Source organism: Gobius niger (assembly GCF_951799975.1).
Source record: "Gobius niger genome assembly, chromosome: 17".
Taxonomy (NCBI): Eukaryota; Metazoa; Chordata; class Actinopteri; order Gobiiformes; family Gobiidae; genus Gobius; species Gobius niger.
Window position 1 is genome coordinate 10,244,874 of NC_136868.1, and position 25,347 is coordinate 10,270,220.

General features: G+C 40.9%; 1 protein-coding gene across 3 annotated transcripts in view; it reads left to right on the plus strand.

Moving 5' to 3' along the window:
* gabra5 (gamma-aminobutyric acid type A receptor subunit alpha5) overlaps positions 1-23,954 on the plus strand; it is a 49,770-nt gene extending 25,816 nt beyond the window's left edge. For 2 of the 3 annotated variants that reach the window (XM_079574949.1, XM_079574950.1), the window contains exons 6-10: positions 2,778-2,860; positions 14,730-14,873; positions 21,219-21,371; positions 21,560-21,771; positions 22,322-23,954. In XM_079574949.1, coding sequence (XP_079431075.1) covers positions 2,778-2,860; positions 14,730-14,873; positions 21,219-21,371; positions 21,560-21,771; positions 22,322-22,612 — 883 coding nt within the window. In that variant the 3' untranslated portion in view covers positions 22,613-23,954. The remainder of the gene's footprint in view (positions 1-2,777; positions 2,861-14,729; positions 14,874-21,218; positions 21,372-21,559; positions 21,772-22,321) is intronic. The other variant, XM_079574948.1, reaches the window with a different exon arrangement.
* The last annotated feature ends 1,393 nt before the right edge of the window (positions 23,955-25,347 follow it).

The following is a 25,347-nucleotide window of genomic DNA, read 5'->3' on the forward strand; positions in this document are numbered from 1 at the left end:
TGCTGATTATGCGGCTGATCATTTGATTTATAATGCATTACAGACATTTGCACATGTTGTCTTGGATTTACAATTGCACTTTTTTCTATTTGTTGCCAATATTTGCGACTCCAAATACATCTGAATAACAAATAAATCTGCTCGTCTCTCTCTATCTCTTTAAGATTCGAGAGAAGACAAAGAAATACAAGAATCACAGAACATGTTTGTCGATGTAAAAAGAAAGAAACAGGGTTAGCAGCTTTTAATCTCACTAAGATGTTTTGTTTTCTGTTGTAGATGTTGTTGGAGATGCCTCTATATTTGCAGTCGTAGCTGATTATAAATTCAATCCACATTTGTGCCAGTGCAGGAGATTAATACAGCTCATACAGGAATGTTTGCTCATCCACATTTGAAAGTGTGATATTTTTGCTTTCTGTGATTAAAACAAAAACACATATATCCATATCATGAGCATTATACAGAAACCAGCACCTGATTTGGTCATGACACTGACAGTCCACAAGAGGGAGCAGTCGACTCTAATCAGCCTCCAGCACTAAAAGGCCGATGATTCTCGTGCGTAAACTGTGCACATCATGTTCAGTTCAGTCCTGCGTCGTGAATATACAGCCGCCGCATGTGTCTATATTTACCCGGGGTGTAATCCCACTCTCTGAATGTGCGATGGTGAGTGGGACAGTGACGGGGCTGAGGGGCAGATGGCCTCGCGCTCAAATCCCTCTCAAGAGCTATACCCCCAGTCTTATCTGCACATTCTCCGATCACTGAACGGGAACGCGGTGCAGTTAAAACTATGGAGAAGTAGTTTATGCTTTTGTTTTGTGATGAAACGAGTGATAATCCAGTCACCCATGTGTTTTATAGCATAGTGATATTACAGCCATTAAAAGAGAAGAATGTGTTGGCCCCTCTGTAATCTCATTCTCTCTCACATATAGTCTTAAAACAACAAGCTAAGCGATACATTTGGATCAAGAAAATCATGCTTTTAGCTTCTTGTATATTGTCATAAGCAAATAATATAACTTCACTGTTACATATTAAAGGTACTATACCTGATATTATGTTTGCTTGTAATGGAACGAAATTAGTTGTGTTCCCCTTCAGTATATGTAAGCTTAAACATTTGTGGGGGAAACACTACTTATAAAGCATTGTATCAATTTCATGAACTTGCAGGAGAGTTTTCTGGCATTTCTGTGAGAGTGTCCATTCAGGTTGTGCAATGTGCCTTTAACCTCTTAACTCCCACCTGAACCGAGAGGATCTTTTTCCTCATGTCATCAGATTTTTTTTCCATCATTTTTTTGTTGGGTGTCCAACTCATTTTTGTAACTTTTTTGTCATTTTTTGTCACATTTTTGTCATTTTTTGTCACATTTTTATCATTTTTTGGTACATTTTTTATCACATTTTTGGAACTTTTTTGTCATTTTTTGTCACATTCTTGTCGTTTTTTTGTCCATTTTTTGTCACATTTTTGTCATTTTTTCGTAAATTTTTTATCACATTTTTGTCATTTTTTGGTAAATTTTTTATCACATTTTTGTAACTTTTTTGTCATTTTTTGTCACATTTTTGTCGTTTTTTTTGTCCAATTTTTGTCCAATTTTTGTCATTTTTTCGTAAATTTTTAATCACATTTTTGTCATTTTTTTGTCATTTTTTATCAAATTTTTGTCACATTTTTGTATTTTTTGTCACATTTTTGTCATTTTTTCGTCATTGTTTTGTCAATTCCTTGTGACATCTTTGCCACTTTTTCATCAATTTTTCATCACTTTTTTGTCAATGTTTTCACACTTTTTTCTCGCATTTCCGTCATTGTTTTTGTCTCAGTTTTGTTGCTATTTTCACAGCTTTTTTCCCCTGAAGCTTTTGGACTGGGGTAAAGCCAAACTGGAGAAAATGTGCTCAGTTCAGGTGGGAGTTAAGGGGTTAAACTCGTCCCTGTGGAGAATTTGGATACGCTGCCTCAGACACTGTAAGAGTATTATATGTGCACTTTGATCCCGATGTTGATTTTAGCACCTGCTTTCGGCCATCAGCAGGCTTCTTGTCAATTGGTTGTAATTTTTCTTATGTTTTTGAACAACAATATAGCCAAAGATAATGTAAGTTTTCCAGATTTCTAAGCCTTGTCGCTATTGTCCTATAAATAAAGTAGTAAAAATCCCTCCCTCAATAACTGCAATTCAAAAACAGCACAGGGTGGTGCAAAAGGATGTGTGTGTGGATGCTGCCAGCAGAGGGCGCCCTTGTACAAGCCTACAAGCCTCCCTCTGCTGTCCCACAAAAGGATCCATTTATTTTGTATCCCTCCCCAAATAAATCTCATCGCTATGTCACAGTGCCGCAAGTAGAGGGCGGCATTACCCCACCAAACATGTGCGCACTTCCTCAAAACCCTCTCTCAATTACATTATTTCTCTAGAGATCCCACTGCCGGTCCCTCTTGTGGTTCAGTTGCTTATTGCTCACTTTTGGGGGGGAATTGCACTTTAGCCCGTCGCCGCCGTAATGAAGATGAACGGCTGAACGCGCTGCTCCGTGGCTGTATGCTAAATTGAGCACGTGTAAATGAAACAAATTAGTTATAACCGGAGGAGGCGGCGGTTTGTGAAGCGGTGATCATGTCGCTAATGGAGACGATGATGACGCCTCATTGAGCTCCTACAGGACAGTTTGCGTCGCACCTTATGCTGTGGTTTATCTGACAGTGTTTCAGGGTGACGATGCCTAATGCTGGGATTTACGTTGTTTTCTTCCAGGCTGACAATTTCTGCAGAGTGCCCCATGCAGCTGGAGGATTTCCCTATGGACGCCCACGCCTGTCCTCTCAAGTTTGGAAGCTGTGAGTGGAAACAAACCTTTTTAACAACTTTAAAAAAAAAAAAAAATGCTTTATTCAAGGCCTTTATTAATGTTTTATGTATTGTTGCACTCGACAACTATTTATATTGTTTTAAATCCAAGCACATTTCATAAACAAAAAGCAACTTCTCTAGTCACACATGCCCTGGGTATAGGCTGCATGCACAACATCACAACATTCTGAAGAGCCTGTTGTTTAAAAACTGGAAGCGGAGGGTGCATGCTGGTAACTATGGCAACAGTCAATATGCTGAAACCAGTCTTAGTTTATTGCTAGTTTCTCTGTAATTCCTATGCAAATTCACGTGAAACAAAAACTGTCGCAAAGTTCAAAGTCCTCTCTTCCAGCTCATGTGAACTGCGGTCTAATTGTTTCCTCATAAAGGCGCGATGTTAAAAGTAGTGACAATATTCAATAACATGTGCCTGATGTTGGTCAGTAGGAAGGACTTTCAGCCATAAGAATAATGTGACAGGTTTGTGAAAGAAAGTATTTAAAACAAACGCCATGAGATTTTGTATTTCCATTAAAGGGGTCGATCTCTGGAATGACTGTGCAGAGGATCTCAAATATTGTCCCTCTCTCTTCCACCTAAAGAGAATGTATAAAAGTATTATACTTGAAAAATACCTTAATTCTGTTTACTAGTTTGTTTAAGACTGTCAACCTACTTTAAAAAAAAGAAAAAAAAACAATAATAATAATAAAATAAAATCCTTTTGAATGTCTGATGTTATGTTAGAAAGTTTAACAAAAACACGTGCTGTAAGTTTAAAAAACAAACAAAACAAAACAAAAACAAGGGTAGGCAAAATAAGCATTAGCTTCAGCCTATACCTTTTCGGCCATTTTGTATGTTATGTTATGAAGAAGTATACTTAACTGAATGTAAATCTTTTGTCATAATTTTGACCGAATAAACTGAACTGAAACTGAATCCAATCACTGTCAAATAATACGAGCGATCGCGATGTCGTGGTAGGCATTTTATGTTTTCAACAAATGATAAGAATCCTATGATCGGCAAAAAACAATGTAAATAAACAGGGCATTGCTTCTCTTGCTCTGTAACACATCAATCATTTTCTAAGAGGCCTGGATATATCTGGCGAAAATGAAGGAAGTAAACAATAACAGCGACCGCTCGTATGATCAGGGAAAACATTTGGGCATTTTCTTTATGGAAATTTCTTTCAAAAACGGCTTCTCTCCCGTAGAGTTGTTTTGGCACCTGCCCTGTAATTGAAGTAGAATTCTATAATGTGAACGCAACCTATTATTGGATGGATGCATGGCTACCATTTTGTGTCAGTGTTCCCTCTGACTGTAAGCGACGACAGTCACACCTTCACATCCACCCACACAATCACTCAGTTAGTGAGTGAACATGTTTATTGCTGACAGAGCAAGAGGCTGAGTGATCTAATAAAAATCAGTCCGTTTTCAATCATGTGCTTCACCCAAAAACGTTGGTCAAGACTTAAATATGATCCTTGTAGTGGCTCCCTTTGGCCTTGACAAAACAACAACATTATTATTATTAAAGCAGTACTAAGTAACGTGTTTACCTTAATAAATCCTTTCCGTAGTCCCTGTGGGGGTAATACAAGTGTTTATGGGATGATTGGAGGGTCTTTCATCTCCCCCTGGTGTCTCTGACCAGAAAACCATGTTTGCAACTTGACTGCCACCGGTGCGGAGAAAGCAATACACACTAATGGAATCACGAAGAAGAAGCTAACATGCTAACGGGCAAAGCTAACTGCGGGCTAACGTCACTTTAAACAGTATTTACAGCCAAGTTTGAGTGAAAAAAAATATTTCCATTGTATAATTGGATGCACAGTAACCCTCTCTCCCTTCGCCTTTCCTGTCAGCGTAGTATTTACTCTCCAAGACAATTAATAAGTTAAAAAATCGCAACTTGCTACTACACCTGCAGTTGCGCTTATGGCCTCTAGGGGGAAGAGTTACTTAGTACTGCTTTAATTATTACATATCTATTTATCTTAGACCCCGAGCTGGTGTAGGTTTTTGTCGTATGTTACGGTGCTTCATTTGATTGAAAACAAACCCCAGAGGACGAGAGCTTTACTGAAATAAACTTCTCACTAACGTTCCTAATATTATGTTTACTTTTGAAAAGCTGCAAAGCTGTAGTACATGTTTTATTTAGATTTAAGTTTACACAAATATAGGAAGGACACAAACAGGCCTGCATAAGTTCACTGTTTAATTTAGGCTGTTTCAAATAGGGATGGGGCGATCATGAAATTTGGGGCCACGATTATCTTGGCCAGAATCATTGCGATTAACAATAATATCACGATATTTGCCTATGGTTTAAAAGATCACTGAAACTGCAGAAATGATGGGGATTGGGCAATTATTAAATATTCCTCGTCATTGTCAGCTGTAAATGTCACATTGAGTGAGACATAAATTAATTGTTTAAAGGCACATTTTGGACTACACTGATGTCATCAAACAAAACATGCAGCTCATGAGCGGCTCCACACAGAAAATGGTACTTCTGAAGTGGGTGATCAAAGAATGGATTTGGATGAGGAACTAACCTACTGAAATCTTAAATACTGCTGACTTTAGTCACATCTCCGTGAAGCCTGGTCTAAAGTACAGCTTTAATGCAAAACCTCCTATAGAGACACATGTTTGTGCTTGTAAGAGGACATCACTGTTCATCACCTAAATCACAGTGATCTTTGGAATTAGCTAATTTGCTCAGTAGAATTGAGATAGTGATTCAGTTGCGATTAATCGTGGCGCCCTACATGACCGCATTCTTCACTTCTACGTCCATTGTTGCAAACACAATGAAAGTCGAGTCAAAGAGATTATCCTGCACGGCTCCCCTTCACACGGTTGTGGTTCACCTTGTCCCGTGAAGCGCCTATAGGATGGATGGTGCGTTTTGGCGGCGCGGGTCCCTCAGGTGCAGAGGCAGCGGGAGGAGACACATCCATGAAGCCTGTGACACAGCTCCACTGATTAAACTATTAATCATCATGTCAGGATCGCTCTGCTGTATCCTCCTCTGCACCAAGTAACACAGGGAACACATCAACACACACACCTATAGGACGCCAAGGTAACAGCAGCTTTATATAGGGCCTTGTAGTGTTTGTAAACTACACTGACTCTATAAAAAAACATCGCCTGGACTTAACCAAGCAAAGAGAAACAGGATAAGAGACACACCTCGGATCATTACCTCGGCGTTATGTGTTGACTACTCGATTATAGATAGAGTTCCCTTTAAGGCAACAACAGCAATACTGACGTGTTTGGTATCCACGTGTAGAACGAAATGCCGGCGAGATGAGCCTGTGGTCTAAATATGGTCTTGTATGGGAGACGCTGAAAGGCAGGAGGAGTATAAACATGTACATGCACATTACAAAACGTTCAGGACCGTTTTCATAAAATTATTTTCCTTCATCATCACCTTCTCCACTTTAGTAGCTCTTACAGACTCTGGGTGACACGGTGGCGCAGTGGTTAGTGCTTGTGCTTCACAGTAAGAAGGTCCCGGGCTTGATTCCCACCTGGACGGGCCTTTCTGTGTGGAGTTTGCATGTTCTCCCCGTGTCTGCGTAGGTTTCCTCCGGGTACTCCGGTTTCCCCTGCCACTAAAAACATGTACAATAGACCAGGTGTTTGACAGTGCGAGTGTGGGACATCGGGGGAAAATTAACTTAAGGCTACAATCCGGTTGTTCATTAACATGTTAATGAACATAGATTTTGTATGTTCATGTTGTATGTGCCTTATTGAGCTCTGAGCCACAGAAACAATGCAACAAAATAAACCATGTATTTAAAGATGATACGGTGACTCAGTGGTTAGCGTTAGTCCCAACCCCTATAAACATGTACAATAGCATGAGTGCGAGTGGGAGACAACGGCTGCAAATTCACCCATGGCTACAATCTGATGTAGCATGTTTACGTGCATGTGTCACATGTGTGTTATTATTAAAATGCACTGTCCCGACAAAATTAACACAAATGAATAAAAAAAAATATTTCGTTCCTGAAAATATAGGTCATTTTTGCAATTTTTTTTGCAGGAAGTGCTCTCCTTATTTTAATATAAAAACATAAAATGGCAGAACGTTTGCAAAACATTTTTTCCACACATTTATGTCAGTAATCTATGCAAAGCAAAGTTTCAAATGAATAACTCTAAAAAAGGTCAGTAACCATGGCGACGCACTGTAACAATTGCCACTTAAAAATCTATATGGAATAAACTGCAGTAGTAATTTTAGGTCCATGACCATTTTTAGCTCCTTTTTGGGTCGTATATAATGCGGCTGTATGCACAAAGTTACAATGCAGAAGAATTAGTGTTTCAGTCTAGGTAAATTGTCATGAATGAATGAATACATAGGTGTTTAGCTTGGGAGCTAACAGGAGCACACAATGAAAAGCAGGGGGGAGTATAGAAAAATATACACTTGTATGCAAGACCACACTTTTGTTATATCCACTTATCAGCCACCCATGCAGTACAAAATCAGCCAAGGAAGCATATATGTTTTGATGTTTCCAAAGATTGAAGAACTGAACAATTTCTCAAAGTATTCATTACTACAACACAAGGCTACATGCTAACAGAATTAGAGAAGCATGGCAGCTACAGAAGTTCAATGTTGTGCCTTTCTTTTGGCACAACATTTTGGCCGTCTGAAACTGACACTTGGATTCATGGGCTTTTGGCACAATCTGCTCAAATGAAGTTTTATGTTTCCATGAGTCGCACCACACAGACTGTCAACTTCTTACTTTGTGCCAGAGCTGCACAATACACAGGACTGCTGTGTAGTGGATATTGTGACACATCTTGTGCACAGCCGTAACAATATCACATTGCAAAGTCCACATCTTTGCACTTCCCTCTAAATCGAGCACATTCACAGTTTACTGCTCATGAGATGTGAAAAGAAATGGACTAAAGTAAGTTTGCCTCATTTGCCTAATTCTGGGTTTACTGCCACATGCAGCCTGTCTACGGCCGGTGTCCAGGCTTCCCTCTGACGCTAAGCTGTCAGCTCGCTGTGACCGCAGGACTAAAATATCTGGGGAGCTCCTGCAGCACCGGCTTAAGATTAGCGCGAGGTCCTCCCCGTGTGACGTACTGATGCTATCTCTGACTGAGCCGGAGATGGCAGTGCGGCGGGCGGAGCGGCCATGCGGGGATATCACCGAGAGGCCTGAGAATCAAGAGAATCAAGTCATTTTAAAGGAGAGGCTTAAGCCATTCACTGTTCGAACTAGGGCTCGGAAATATGATGATAAATCCAGCATCGCGAGCGGATCACTGACAATCTGCTTTTATAGTGATATCGTCATATTCACAGATCTTTTTTAATGCTCAAATGGCAAGGCAAGTTTATTTGTATGGCACATTTCATGTACATGACAACTCAATGTGTCTCACAGCAACACCAAACAAAATACAATAAAAAGCACTGAAAACACAATCAAAATCAATAAAACTATTAATTCGATACAGTTACATAAAAATAAAAATAAAAATCTCGATTGCCAGCAGTTAAAAGGTGTCCTGTCAGCCTGAACTTAAAATAATCAGGGTTGACGCCTGTCTCACTGAGGCTGTTCCAGACCTTTGCTGCATGAACCTGAACCGCAGCCTCACCGGGTTTGGTGGTGACTCTAGGAACCACCAGGAGACCCCTCCCTGAGAATCTCAGGGCCCGAGGTGGTTCATACGGCTGTAGCATGTCAGAGATGGACTTTGGTGCTTGACAATGAAGGGACTTATGCACAAGCAGGGCTGTTTTAAACTTACGTGATCATATTTCCTGGTTTTGGCAAGTGAACAGGCCGTTACAATAGTCTAACTAGCACAAGACAAAAGCATGAATTAGTCTCTCCAAGTCTGGTTTGGACACTGCATTTATTATTTTAGCGATGCAGAAACATTAGTTATACTCCGAGTACCCCCTGTCTCAAGGGTAGTGCTGATTAGTTAGAAAGTGAATGACTAATATCCTATTTGCTTTGACCATAATTTGGAAATATAGAATTCAGTTTTCTCATTTCTATACTAGGCTTTCACATACCCTCATGGGGTCCTTGTACCCTTGGGTGGGAAACACAATAACTGTGGCAAGTCTTTTTCAAATGTAGTTGTCAAATAGTTTTGTAAGTTGAGTCATTTGAAATGTTTTTTTTTCTTCCTTATGATTAAATATCACACACTTGAAAAACTTTTTTGTGTGGAAATACAGGCAGGTGCTCTTCATGGAAAGACCGAAGGTGAAGGACTTGCTGAACACATTCATCACTGAAAGTGTGAGGAATGTGTGGCAAGAGGAGATCCAAGGCCTAATGTTTATTCATCGTTTTCTACAATGACGCCCTGACAAAGACCTTATGCAGATGAAACGCGTAGGCATGTCCATGTGAGAATAAAACACATTCAGATAGTACAGCTTTGGATTTCTTCTTGCTGCATGTGTCAACGTCAATGTCAACTTTATTTCTATAGCACATTTTCAATGCGAAGAGCCCAACGTGCTGTACTAGTTTACAAGAAAAACACAGTAAAAAAACACATGAGCACAAATGTATATGTGCAATAGGGAAAATATCAAAACAATAGTAAATAATAAGTGTTCAGCTGAACTCATGTTAAAAAGCCAGTGAGAAAAGGTACGTCTTAAGGAGAGAAAGTTCTGACTCAGCAGCTCTGACCCACAGAGGTCCAGAAGTCCAGCTGCTCATCTACTGTATCTTTTCTCCGAATGAACTACGAGATCCATAAATGTGCAGATCTCCTTTGAAAATGTCACTTGTTATATTTTCTTCATATATAGCGTGTATAGTTAAGTCGAACGGCAGGAATTTCAGACAGGTTTGCATGAAGTTCAACTTGCGAATAAGGTTTGTGGGAATATACAAAGTGTAATAAGTTGCCCTCCAGAGCAGAAACCTGCATTTGAATAGTTGGCTTAACCCTTAACATCTTATATATAGCGCTTTTCTGGACACTCAAAGACGCTTTACATTGCACTATTCGTTCACTCCATACTCGGTGGTGGTAAGCTACTATTGTATTGGAAGCGAGGCAACCAGTCTGCACCATCGGCCCCTCCGACCACCACCAACCACTCACTAGATTCCCTGGTGTTTCCCAAACGGTCTCCCATCCAGGTCCTGCCAGGCCCTTCCCTGCTTAGCTTCCGAGGTCTGACGGGATTGGGCAGAGCAAAGGCGGTATGGCCATTTTCACAAATGGTTTGGCCGCCACAGAGTTCAGATCTCAACCTCTTAACCCCCACATTAACGGAGTGCATTTTCTCCGGTCCGGCTTTACTCAAATCGAAAAGCTTTTGGACAGGAGCTTCCAGCCTATAGGCCAGAGTAATGCCTCATTTGAAAGCGAAGCCCCACAAAACTGATCAAAGATTTTCCCTTGCGCTGTCGCCGTGTTATCGTCACTTGTTGCTCTTTTGATGCTTTCTTTGGTGCGTGTTCACATTCATCCTCATTTACGTCTCGTCACTATTGTGATGCCTTTTTTCAAGAAGCTTTTAGATTTGGGTAAAGTCGAACTGGACAAAATGTGCTTGGTTAAGGTGGGGGTTAAGAGTCCCTATGTGCTGTTGTGTACCATGAATCAAAGCTAAAATACTGTTTTGTTATAGATAATTGTAACGCATAGGAGTGACATGGCAATATTCAGTCATTTATTGTTTGACAATTATTTTGTGACATGATCTGTTGTGCATTTAGACAAATTGGGCAAAACCAAAACCAAATGAATAAAAGACTTTTGTTTGTCATCCAATTAGTTGATGAATTAGCTCTTCCACAAAGACTCAAGACTAAACGACCACTTTCTGTTGACCACCTGTTCTTATTTACAAGGACTGCTTCACTAAACACATTGTAAAGACAAACTATGCCATATTAAATGTATTGCTTGGGTCGTTTTGGTACAAAACAGAGTCCTGACCTTTGCCCAACTATCATCACAAACCTTCTTGTGTGTTTTAGTTGTTATTTGGAGAAAAGGTTTGAACACACTTGAGTAAGTTGCTTCCACTTTTCTTGACCACAGTTTAAAAAATGATCCCTGAGTGTTACTAGTCTGTTAGTTGTGAGCGAGCTTGGGCCGTATCCTGTTTGCTGCGCCTGCATTAACCCTGCCTAATCCGTTGACCTAATGGACAGCACTCAGCACGAGCTCGGGCTTTAGGCTCCGTCAGGCCGCGGCGTGTTAATCACCTCTGTGATCTTCAGCCGCAACAAACGTCTCCCTGCTCTGTCACAGGGTCTGCGGCAGATTAGGACACAAGTGTTTAACATGCAAATGCTCATGTGACAGGATGCAAAGTATAACCTATGTTGTTGGCATGCAAAGTCTTCAGTTTCTTTAAGAAGACTGGACTTTAATTGTATTCTGTACATTATCTAACAGCAAATATACTGTATTCTAGCACCTACAACCTCAAAACCATCAGTGCGATGTAGCATAAGCAACCATGGTGTTGTTAAGTCTGAGGTAGTGACTAAATCAACAAGTGCTCTGTAAAGCAGGTTTCCTCTCTCTGTAAGGACTGTTTGTCACAGAGTAATAGGCATCTAAATAAAACTGTCCTGTTAGTGTAAATCAGTTACTTCAAGAGCCACAGCTGCCCAGAGGCAGAGTGATGAATGTGTGCCTGGCAGTATGGCAGAGCATTGAGTTGCCTCGGTGTAAATAAAGTTGCCTTGCCTGTTTGTCTCTGGCCTGCAATCACATAGAACACGCGTATACAATATGGTGAAGAAATAATTTGTCATGTGTGGCACATTCCTGATTCATTCATTATTTATTATTATGAACAGAATCCCTCACACTACTTTGTACTTTGTATTTTAAACATAGCTTCATTCAGTGCAACTTTCATATAAACATAATAATTAAGAATTATTTTTTACATTTACCTTTTTGATCATATGAGATAACACTGTAGGCAGCACATAGAGATACAGAATATGATTCACGTCATCATTCTTTTATCAGCGTTGCTGCGGTCAGCTGTTCAAAGTGCCGTGAGACAATATTTGAGTATAATCCAGACTAGTGACAGGGGTCACTCTAAATTGCAGTGCAGCCTCTAACACTGGATTAACGCTGTTGATTGGACAACCACACTCTTCTACAATGGATCAAAACTAGTCACTTATTGTCAACGTCACACCAATACAGCACTCAAAGAAATACATGAAGGTATTACATTTACATTGCCACTAACTAATCCTAAATCTTCCATACGCAGCACAGTAATCTGCCAAAGCCTTTTCCGCGACAGTGTTAGCATTCACACATGCCGCGCCTGGTTAGCAACATCTGTATATTGTGATTACACAAGGCCCAAACAGCAGCGCTCTTAACACTGACACTAACTTAATCTGAGAGTAATGAAGCAAAGTGGGGGAAAGGTCAAGTGTTGTGTCACCGCTGACGCAAACGCTATTAGCTTTAGCACAAGGGGCCCAAAATTTGGCTACAGACAGAATTGGAGTAACTACATTTATACTATAATTATTAAATCACAACAGAAATTTAAATAGTAGTAGTAATTACATTGCAATGGCTGTCCATCCAACAAAATGATATTTGTGTTTGTCCTTTTATAATGACATAATAATAAAGGCATTTTAACTTCACCGGAGAGTAATATTTCTGTTGGGATTTAGTGTTACACTCTCTACCCTATAGTCTGGACCTTTACAAACACTAAAATACATGGATTCTTGAATTAGCAGTTCAATTTTCTGCTTTTTTCTCATCAGCGATGCTTCTGAACTTGTTTAAAATGTGCAACAGCATAATCTATTGCAAACACTGCAAACCCTAAAAAGTCTTAAACCATGATTAAACTAATGGAGAAATGTCGCTTTAAAAATAAAATAAACAAACAACCTCTGGACTGTATTCTACATAATATTTTGGGTCATGTTTTGTGTTTCTGTCAGTTGTCATGGACTAATCTCCCTTGGTCAACACAAAATGTCTATGGTGGTTTAAAAGAAATCATAGTTACATAATCGCACTGACCTGCAGTTGACCATACTCCCATGTACTTCCACCAAAGTAACACTCAAAATTACACTCATGAGGTGCATTGTTATTTCTGCTAACTTATTGACTCTGATACAGAAATGTATGCTCAGCTTTGTGCTGTCACATGAACCACAGCACTATCCACCCGATCAACCGAAGGCTTATGTACCGTTGTTACAACATTTGCTTACAATACATGACACAGTATAAGAGATATTAAGTAGGAGCTCACTTTGTGCTCTTGCAGCTCCTAGACTTAGTGCATTTATGTGGAAAGTATGTTGGGTGGAGAAACACCTTTTCCTCCAACCAGACTCCGGTGCCGGGAAGGGGCGAGGCAGAGGGGTTGTGGGGGCGTGGGGGTTGAACATGTGCATTTGTTTTGTTTCGCACTTACGGCCAAGCGAGTGCCGATCCGCACCACAGCGAGAATGGCGTAGCTCACGATGTGGATAATGAAGTTAATAGTTTTACCTGCGAGAGCCTATGATGCTTAATGGAGAACACAAGGCAGCGCGATGAAAACAAGGAAATGAATGTGAGGCTCAAGCTGCTCTCAGTGCTGCTTGTAAACGACGCCTCAGTCGACCTAGAAGCAACGCCCTGTGGTGCAGGCACATAATGCAATGCAGTGCCACTCACAAGATTTGGTGCGTTCCTTTTGTAAGTTAGAGTTTGCGCACTCCTTCCACCAGGCACAAGATCTGGCCCAAAGTTTTAGTTTGGTAGAGAGTCCTTATCTCAAATGGAGGAGTTCAAATGTTGTGGGGTCTTGTTCGCGAGTGAGGGGAGGATTGAGCGTGGGATAAACGGATGGATCGGGTGCAATGTCTACAAAGATGCAGTCACTGTATCAGACTGTTGTGGTGAGAAGGGAGCCGAGTCGGGGGCAAAGCTCTCAATTTACTTGTCGCGCCCACCCTCACCTATGGTCATAAGATCTGGGTAATGACTGAAGGGGTGAGGAGCCGAGTAACCCGAGAGAAAATCAGAGTAGAGCCGCTGCTCCATCATGTCGAAAGGCGCGTCCAATTGAAAGAAGGTGATGGGGAAGATCAAGCATGCGCTGAAGCAACGTCGAGCAATGTCGCTGAGCTGGCCTGCGAACACCTGGTTTGATTATGTTGTCCAAGTGTCATGTTCATACACAATGCCTGGCCCAAAAAATGTCATATACTCATATGGCTTTAACTTTGATTATGGCTGATTGTTCAGCAAGCTTTTGCATTGTTGACGGGAGAGTCAGACCACTGCGCAAGTCTTCTCCAGCACATACCAAAGATTCTCAATGGGGTTATGTCTGGACTTTGTGGTGGCCAATTCATGGTGACCCACTCTTTCATAATTTGAGCCCAATGAGTCCATAGTAGTCATGATTGAGTGCTGGGAATCACGCCAGAAGAGTTGGAGGAAGCATGCACCGATAGCAAAGTCTGAGCGTCTCTGCTCAGACTGTGGCCTCCATGACCCGGCCCCGGATAAAGCAGAAGAAAATAGATGGAAGGAGTTACAGAGTTCTTCTTTATTTAACCTAAACAAATTAGTAAATATATTGAGGTTTTCTTATTTATTGCAGCTATTATTCCTTCTCTATGTCCTATGTACTTCCTCACAACAGCAGATAACGGCCTCAGTATTGGACCATTTGTCTGCAAAACATTTACTGGCATTTTAAAGTTTAGATATTGATTTAGCAGAGCACAGCAAAGTATCTCTCTAACAACGATATCCTCTCTCCTCACAGATGCGTACCCAGTGTCTGAGGTGGTCTACATTTGGACTGAAGGGGCGGCGAAGTCTGTGGTGGTGGCAGAGGAGGGGTCCCGGCTGAACCAGTACCATCTGATCGGACAGACGGCCGGGACAGAGGACATCTACACCAGCAGAGGTACAGGACTCACCATCAGATGTAGATTGAGTGAAGCAGAGTCGACTAAAATTCAATAGTCTCACACGGGGCTTTGTTGGTGCTTATCCACTCCTTGTATGTAAGCGCTGTAAACTACTACAGTTGCCATAGCTGCCCTGGGGTCGACTTACTGAAGCGTCTAAAAATCTGCACCTACAGCTCCGCAGGCCACGCACGGACACCACGTTCATTCTTTGAGAAGGCAGGGGAAGTGTCTTGCTCAATGACAGTGCACTGGTTGGAGGCTGGAGCTTGGATGAATGCTCACTGAGACACTGTCACTATGGGAGAAGTACAGTTTTTGTAAGAAATCTTCAAAACGAAAATCGGCAAATGTTCCTCATCAGTATTTGACAGTGATTGGATTCAGAAACCTGACACATTATTCTTATGGCTGAAAGTCCTTTCCACAGGACAACATCACGCTCATGTTTTTGAACATTGTCTTCACTTTTGGACGCCTTTCAGAGGAAATAATTGGACATTAGTTTATATGATCTGACAGAGGAGACAATGAACTTTGATACAGTTTTTGTTACATGTGGATTCTTCCAGTAATGATCAAAAAAGAAATCTGCTGTTTGTCATAGTTACAGCTTCTTTAGAATGTTGTGATGTTAAGCGAACACAGCCTATTAAGCCATACTTCATGTTAACCCTTCCCATGATTGAAAATAATCATGTTTATTAATTGTTGTTCTGTCAAAAAGACACTGAAATGAGCACGTGAGATGACTAAATCACACATTCATGATTAAAAGTGATTTGAACTAACAATTAAAGCTAGAGGTGCTTCTCTTTCATGGTGTTCCTTTTTTTTTCAGTAGAGAAAAAGTCAAATATTAAGTTTATAGTATTTGCCAAATACTCTAGTTTTGTCCCATGCTGGAGCCTTGCCCTGTCCTGCTCCACCCCCTCCCTGTCTATGTCCCGCCCGGAGACTCTTTGTGAAGGAAGTGTTTTCAAATCAAGCTGGATAGAGACAATGAGCGGGGATTTGAGAAGGCCTCCCACACATGGCCAGCTGTCTAGAGACGAGATGGAAGAGAGGGGAAAAAATTCACTTATCCTCCGCGGTCTGAACCACTGGGCCTTAATCCCACCATAGGAGTTGTGCTTTTACCAAGTGACGTCAGCGCGCTCTGATTGGTCGGCTGGTGGTGACACGTGGGGCCAGGGCGGCATCTGCTTAATTCTGTTATGTAAAGAACTATGGTAATACATTTGCACTGGGACTTTGAGACGGGGGAGACCCTCCATATCTGTAATGTATACTGAGATAGATGGAATTACCCCATATCAGCCAGGAATAGACTGGATAATGTACAAGAACGAAACATTATAGCAGGCGGCTTTTAACCCTCAGCTGACCACAGTAAATCCACTCGTGTGGCACATTCAGCCAAATACAAATACTCAACAAGTAGCACGAGCATTCAGAGTGGTATGTTAATGAATATGTGTACGGTAACTGTAATGGCTTAGAGCCACTGGCTTTCCAATATAGCACAAGCAAGTATAATAGCAGAGGATATATTGATACAATTAATAAATATTGATGTAAATAAAAATTATGAATTATTGATTTTACAAAGTCATTTAAACATAGTACTTACACAACAATTGTCAGCAATGTGTTTATGTTTTTGTTTGAGGTTGTGCTTGCAACAAAAAAGTAAAATGTCAGTCAGATGGAAAACCTCATTTATTATGGCTTCTTACAATATGGATATTGTGTCATCTAATATTCCATAACTATAGTATGGTCAGACATTTTTAAGACCTATTCTAAAGCATGTTTACGATTTGTTGTTGAGTTGTAGTTTAATATTTATTCAATATTGCAGTTGTATTATACAATAAGTGGTGTTTATTACATATATTTAGATTAAATGGGCCTTTTGCTCCAATTATGCCCAGTCTCTTTGTTGCTCAGAATTTGCAAGGTCCATTTTAAAGTTGTTTCTTTATATTAGAGGTTGACAACCTAAGGCCTGGGGTCCTCGAGTAATATCTTCTGGCCTCAAGATGATTTTTCACCCTCAACAAATAGCATTCCAAAAACATGGAAATATGGTCAATTCCTTTAAAATTGCCTTTGGAAAACACCCAGACCTCTTTTAGATCTGTATAATTAAGTAAAAGATTAGGTAAAAACTTGTCACCATGGTGATTCATTGGTCCCGGCAAACTAACCAACCCTTGCTCTAAAGGTCTGTGTGATCTGTTTAGTTTATTTATTTTCGTGGTGTACAATACAAAATGCAAAAATGCAAATTTGAAGCACTGATGAAGTTCACACATTTTCTAAACCATCCATGAGGAGCATCGCCATTAGATTTTCATATGTGCAAATGTCATGGTTAACATAAGTGACTGCGTTACTGGATGGTAAACAATGCCATGTTTTTCATTAATAACTGAGGCACCAGTGTAAATAATGGGGAACCACTTCAAAACATTGTACAAGCTGTGTGATGTGGTGGGACATGGAGGGAAGAACTTGAGAAATTATATTAAATAAAGGCCACCATTGCCCCATAACACACAGTCATCGCAATATATTCTAACCAAGTTAGGACACCGAATGAAAAGCAACAAGTATAGACATGATCTAGTTCTACAGTAAATCTAACATGTTGGTATAATTCACTTGGCAACATTGAAAAGGGAACATGATCTAAATTGGTGGGACAGATGCATAAATGGCTGTGCCGGGCAACAGAAAAGATCTATGTAAAATGTGCCTGTTTCTTTTTTTATTTTATTCTACAGAACTGTCCACAGCAGGGTCCATGTCTCACTGCTGTAGGTGCTGTGGACACATCATGCTAACATGGCCTTAATTAGCATTGCTAATCTGAGGCACAAACCCTCTTTAAAAAGCCAGGAATAGATCAGGCTGGCGCTCACACCGGCTATACCTGGCCTCTGACCCCTGCAGGTTAAGCCCCAGCGAATGACTATATAGACGTAGGAAGTTAACACAAAGACTAAGCTAAGAGCTGTCGATACATTACAATACGGATAAAGAATCAACAGATGGTCAAAGTACATAGACTCACCAGTTGACCAGCATAGCAGCGTTGTTCTCTGCTATGAAGGGAAGCTCCCCGCACACGCTCCAAAAGCCCATCAATAAAATCCACCACAACCGCCGCATCTTTCCTCAGGACAGTCCCAAGAGTCCCATCCAGGTCCGGGGCAGGCGCTCAGAAGTGGCACCGCAGGAGAAGGCAGCAGCCGACCACTCGTCCCGAGAGCTCTGCTGTCCCTCGCTGTAAGGACATGTTGCTTCGGTCGCAAACAGAAAATCCCAAATAAAGTTTCCCCCCCTCCGTGCTGTCCGCACTCAGCCCCCCTCCGCTCCGGTCATCTGTGCACCTGTAATCAGCGCGGGGTCTGCTCCTGTTTTTAGTGTTTCCAGCAAAAGTATGTGTGCCCCCAATCAAACGTGCCCTGGCCTGACATAATGGGAAGAGGAAAGAGGCAGAGAGAGAGAGAGAGAGAGAGATACAGGATGCAGATTGTGACAAGGGATTAGTGAGACAGAAAAATCGGATTTTGCCAGGAGAAAGCAGCAGTCATCTGTGGATTTTCTATAGTTTATCAGGACTCTGCGGCTCGACAGGATTTTTGAGTAAAAATCCTTCAAATGCAATCTTCACTCGGTTAACAAGATATTTCCCACATAAACCTCTTTTTAGATTTTTTTAGGCTGTCATTATGTGAACGGATGTGTCAATGAGGTCGCTGAGTTCACCGCATGTGGAGAGTCACAACAAAAAGCAATTATCACCAAAATGTAGGCTAGGTAGCTTTGTAATTCTGCACATACTTAATATCTTTGCTTTTCAATCTGTGGCCCATGTGCGAGGTGTGGTACAGCAGCTCCCTCACATGGTGCACTTACATTACTGTACACATTTTCTTGTTCAGTACCATTAGACGTTAATGCTGTTTATTTTGAGGAAGAACTCCTGAAGCAATGTGGATCCTCATTCATCCAATCTTCTAATTTAATACGGACTTACGTTTAACCGAGAGGCAGATGTTTCACTCCACATCTTCTTGTTTAGATGTGAGTCCAGTTCGTCTTACTTCAGAAGATTGAATATCTCAAGTGTAAAAACAGCAACTCATCTTTTTTAATGCTAAATAATGCAAGCTGTTGTCTTCAGTCCCCATTACAGTCATATTCAATACAGCTTGATGCAAATTCACCACATTTGTTTTATGAGCTTTATCTGCTAAATCAGCCCAAAATGTAAATATTAACCTCATCTTGTGATAAAAATAATTTGAGGTTTTTCCATGTTTTGGTATTTAAAGAGGGGGTATTATGCTTTTTTCAATCACATAGCACCAGTCTATATCACACTGCAATGATGACCAAACCTTCTGTTGGTCTGTAAATGCAGTAATTTAGAATAACTGCCTTTAAAATTGCTCTCTCAAAAGGGCTGTAGCGAATGTCTTGAAATAGGCCTCTGTCTCTTTAACCTCTTAACTCCCGCTTGAGCCGAGAGGATCTTTTTCCTCACGTCATCAGATTTTTTTTCCAGCATTTTTTTGTTGGGTATTCAACTCATTTTTGTCACATTTTTGTCATTTTTTCATAAAAACAATTTGTCACGTTTTTGTTATTTTTTTGTCCTTTTTTTCAAATTTTTGTCCTTTTTTTTGTCCTTTTTTGGTCACATTTTTGTCCTTTTTTTGTCTATTTTTTTTGTCAATGTTTTCATTAATTTTTCGTCACTTTTTTTGTCACATTTCCATCATTGTTTTCATCTCAGTTTTGTTGCTATTTTCACAGCTTTTTTCCAGAAGCTTTTGGACTGGGGTAAAGCCAAACTGGAGAAAATGTGCTCGGGTCAGGTGGGAGTTAAGGGGTTGAGAACCTCTGACTCTTTCAGACACGCCCTCCACACGCTGTCTGTGGCATCAGTGGGGAGGGGGTTCTGCTGAGGAGCAGTGGTTGGTTACTCGGCTGGTGACGAAAGCTCGGAGGCGTCTCCAGGAGGTGGGGGCGTTCCTAGGAGGACTCAGGCAAACCTATCCCTAAAATGGCTGCCATCAGAGTTTTTACAGATTACTCAAAAATACGTGAATGTGCCAAGGCAACACTTCAGGCATGTTTTTAATGAGGGATTGACATAATAACATGATGTAAAGCTTGAAAAAGTCCATTTTGCATAACACCCCCCCCCCCCCCCTTTAATATCAGTGACACTTTTTGGTCCCGATCATACACAGCCTCACCAAAACAAGATGGCTCACCCTCTTTAGCTTCGATTACAGCACACATTTTTTGCAGCATTGTTTCATTGTGCGTCTGCCTTGTCAAAACATCCAGTGTTGCATTCATATTTCACTGAGAGCTTGTATTGATGATGGGAGAGTGTGACCACTGTGCAAAGCCTTCTCCAGCACGTCCCAAAGATTCTCAATGGGGTTGAGCTCCAAACCCCCAATTGAACCAAGCAAGCAATCAAAACTACGACAAAAACAAGGATGAAAATAAAACAAACAAGGTGGGGGGAAAAAAACAACAAAAGAGCGACAAAACCACAATAAAATAAGAGTTCATTTTTGAATTTTTTTCAAAATCGTTTTGGATATTTGTTATTGCACGCAACAGAACAGATGCCACTTATGAAGATAAAGTTGTGTGAATTTAGTTAAGAGCAAGTGACTTCATATTTTTATGGCACTGAAACAAATCTGGTAATGAAAAACACTGCCATGTAAAGAGAAATGTTGAAGCATACGTTGAGTTTTTTCAATGGCACTTATCTGTTTTTGCAAATGAACTCTTCAAGTGATGAAAAAGCAAAAAAAGAGCAACAAAAAACAACACAATAAAGTGTCAAAAACATGCCGGAAATGACGAAAACATGATTTTAAAAAAAACTACAAAAAAAGAGTCAAAAAAGAGACGAAAACATGAAAAAGTCATAATCAGTTTTTTAGGTCTTAGCTTTCAAATGAGGCATTACATTGGCCTACAGACTGTGCGCTCCAGTCGAGAAGCTTTTCGATTTGAGTAAAGCCGAACTGGAGAAAGTGGTTAGCGGTTAAGGTGGGGGTTAAGAGGTTAAGATCTGAACTCTGTGTGAAAATGATGTCTCGCGCTCCTGAACATTGTCATCTTGGAATACGCCTGTGTCATCAGGGAAGAGGAAACCCATTGATGGAAGAACCTGGTCATTCAGGATGTTCAGTTAGTCAGCTGATCTTGGTGGAAGATATATGTATTCCCCATTTCCTAAAATGTCGTAAATGCTTGAACTTAAACACATGTTCTCGTGCGTGTCTCTCCAGGGCAGTATACAGTGATGATGGCGCACTTCTATCTGAAGAGGAAGATTGGTTACTTTGTGATCCAGACGTACATGCCCTGCTTCATGACCGTGATCCTGTCCCAGGTCTCCTTCTGGCTCAACCGCGAGTCCGTCCCGGCGCGGACTGTTTTCGGTCAGTCCGCTACCGCACATGTCTTTAAACAGGATTTTATGAATGCGCCTGAGTGTTCCTAGAAGCAGTGCTGAGTGGATCGCCGCTAATGCATGCATGTATATCCCTATGTTGTAATGCGCCGTAAAGTGTAGGGCTTTAATCTGTCAGAGTGGACACAGGAGTCTGACCCAGTTGCTCTGCCGTAGGTGTGACCACAGTCCTGACCATGACCACTCTGAGCATCAGCGCACGCAACTCCCTCCCCAAAGTGGCCTACGCTACAGCCATGGACTGGTTCATCGCTGTGTGTTACGCGTTTGTTTTCTCCGCGCTCATCGAGTTCGCCACCGTCAACTACTTCACCAAAAGGAGCTGGGCCTGGGACGGCAAGAAGGCCATGGAGGCACAGCAGCCCAAGGTATAATCACCCATGGAGTTAAAATAATCGCACAATCATGTCTTCAGTTCACGCTGCAGGAATGTAAGGCCAGGCAGGGTTATTTGAAGAGCACATTTGTACCCATTGCACTTCAGGTTCATTACAGAGCAAGAAAAGTCCAGTTAAAATGGGAATAAAGTCTATAAACATATATGAATATTTTTCAACCCAATTAAAAGCGAAGACTGCAGATAAAATACTTTTAGTTATATTCACAGCTTAATATTATATTTTTTAATGCACTTCTAAATTTTAGCAGCCTCACTGTATTTAGTCCTGACTCTGGGTTCTAGTGGGAGACCCTTCCCTGAGGTTCGTGAAGCCTCATCTGACTAGACATGGCTTTACCCACTATAATAATAACACAAATCCAACTTTTGGAGCACAGTTACAAATTTGTCCACTACTTGATGATGGTTTAATACTAACCGGAGCGTATACAGTAGTTTACGTACGAGGATGATTGAGAGGAATGGGTCCACTGTATATACAGAAAGTTCCTTCTAAATCTATGTTCTTCCTTCCACAGAAAAAGGATCATCTGGCATTATCTAAGAAACCGAATAACACGTGTTCGACCGGAGTGAACTACACGGCCAACCTGACGAAGGACGCCTCGATATCCACCATCTCCAACAGCACCGCGGTGCAGCTCAAACCCTCCGAATCCAAGGCCCCCGATCCCAAAAAGACTTACAACAGCGTCAGCAAGATCGACAAGATGTCCCGGATAGTGTTCCCTGTCCTGTTTGGGACCTTTAACCTAGTCTACTGGGCCACGTATCTGAACAGGGAGCCCGTCGTCAAAGGGGCAGTGTAAAACTGCAGCTAAAACAACAAGTTCAATCTGGTGCCAAGCACTTACAGTAGTCCTGTAACATAGTGGTTTTATAGGAACTGTTTGCTTCATTGCATGTGTAACGCGCTGAGAAATGTCGCCATGTTTGCCTTGAGTTTGTACATTTAATTAATTTAGTTTTATGTCATAGGAAAATAAGTTGAGCCGATTTCATGTTCATCTCCATTTCAAAACAGCTGGGACTGACTTTACTGTAAAAGAGGATGCAACGATTTGCAAATCTGCAACTAACTTTTCCTGTTGGTGTTTCTGTTGTTTAAGATGCCAACGAACTGAAAAATGAAGATAAGTTTTCATGAGACTTCATCACCTGTTACTGTTGTCTGTTGTCTATATTCTAGTGTGAGTAGCATGTACATCAGAAATGCTCAAATCAGTGCATCTTTTTTTTATGAATCCCATGTTTGGTTTTATCGTTGTGCCATCTTAGCATTTGGCAATGACTTTTCTTAATATATTCAGATTGTACAGCAAGGCCAAATGCTATGCAAGACACTTTCTGCTTGAACTCAAACTCGCTTCGATCTTTATACCATGTACTTGTGTGTGTTTTGTACAAATCGGAGGCTGGGAGTCCGGATGTGCTGGGGCCGTGGCATGTGGACTTGGCTTCCTCGTCAAAAGCAGCAGAAATAATGAAATAGCCATGCTTAAAATGTGTTGCCTTCAGAGTGTGAGAACTCATTACGAATGCACTGAAATCTCCAGCAATTCCTTCTTCTTTTTTTCTGAAGCTAATTCTGCAGCTGTAATGAACTGTATTCCCTTTTTATTGTACAACAGAAGAGATACCATGTTATTACTTTCTACTGGTGGATAATAAGGGACTGTTGTATGTATGTACTTTAGTGTATATAGCCCATCTCTTAGACACGCACCATAAGGCCAGTAAGTTTTGCTTCTGTAATGCTAACGCAGCCGCACAGTGTTACTCAGTCTAGTGTTTAACTAAACAGTGTTGGTACAAGAGTAAAATCGCTTGAGCTTTTGCAAATTTGATGGAAAACTTTTTTTTTTACTAGCTGTCTGATATTTATTTGTTAGAGCTTAGAGGACTATAGAGATTTATTTATTTATCTATTTGTTTGAGCGAGACTGCTTTTTTTGTCATAAGACTCAGAAAGCCACATTTCCATCCATGTATTAATCTGAAAATCTGCATGTATGATTTTTGACATGCAAAAAAAAAAACACACACACCGTGTGACTCCATTCTGCAGTTTTGCTACTTTAGCTTAGCATAAACTAACTGTCCGTGTGAGTGGAACATACTTAGTGTTGTGTGAAGTTGCAAAATAACCATTAGCCTTGTGTGTGTGTGTGTGTGTGCGTGCGTGCGTGCGTGCGTGCGTGCGTGCGTGCGTGCGTGCGTGCGTGCGTGCATGCGTGTGTGTCTTGTACTTACAACTTTGTGAGGACCAGTTTGGGTTTTTAACCAACAGAGTGAGGACATTTTTGTAAAGTGAGGACATTTTTGGTGGTCCTCACTTATTTGAAGGACCGTTTGAGGGTCAAGATGTGGTTTTAGGGTTAGGGTTAGAATTGGGTTTAGGTTAGGTTTAGGGTTACGGTGAGGGTAAGGGTTAGGTTTGGGGTTCGGGTTCGGGGCGCTAACCTTAGGGTTAGGGTCTGAGTAATACATTATGCCTATGAGTGTCCTCACTAAGATAGAAGTACAAGATTGTGTGTGTGTGTGTGTGTGTGTGTGTGTGTGTGTGTGTGTGTTCTTGTACTTACAACTTTGTGAGGACCAGTGTGAGTTTTCAACCAACACAGTGAGGACATTTTTGTGAAGTGAGGACATTTTGGGTGCTCCTCACTTATTTGAAGGACTGTTTGAGGGTCAACATGTGAGTTTAGGGTTAGTGTTAGAATTGGGTTAAGATTAGGGTTAAGGGGTTAGGGGCTTATGGTTCAGGGTTAGGGTCTGGGTAATACATTATGTCTAAGAGTGTCCTCACTAAGTTTACAAGCGTGTGTTTGTGCGTGCGTGCGTGTGTGTGCATGCGTGTGTGTTGTCAGTGGATGCATAGAAAACTTACGAATTTGCTCCTACAGCGTTTTGTTTCTGTTTAATTTCTCATTTGTTTATTTTATCAAGGGAAATAGACAATAGCTTAGCGACTAAAGAGTTCGCCTGGGGGTTCGTATTAGGTGATTGTGAGTTATTAAAGGCCCTATACCTGATTTTTCTCAAAAACAATAAAAGAGGGAGGGTCACACAGTTCTAACATCCAAATTCTACACAGGGATGAGTCCATAAGCTCGTTTCACAAATTTCAGAGTACAAGCCTGTCACGGTAATGTAAATAATAACTGGCTGCTTGCACGTGGTCGATAAAAAGGCTTTACAGTTACAGTAGATGTACAAATGTTTGCTTGCACAATATAAATCTGGTATAGAGCCTTTAAGTTTAGCTTCAATAAAATGTGTGTTTTGTTGAATAGCTCAAATTTATTTAGAAAAGGGAGTAAAAATACTGTATGTTTGTATGAAACTTGGTTTACAATGGGACCAGTTGGTCTGTTACTTCTTCGTCTGCTCCCTTGTAGAAATTAATGGGAAAGAGGGCTACTTTTGTACACCTTATTGTCATGCTAAGCTAAAGTAACATCCTGTAGCTTTTGCTATTGTGGAGGCTACTGAAAAAAACTCCCGACCTGCATGTTGATTATCAGATAAACAGATAACCATG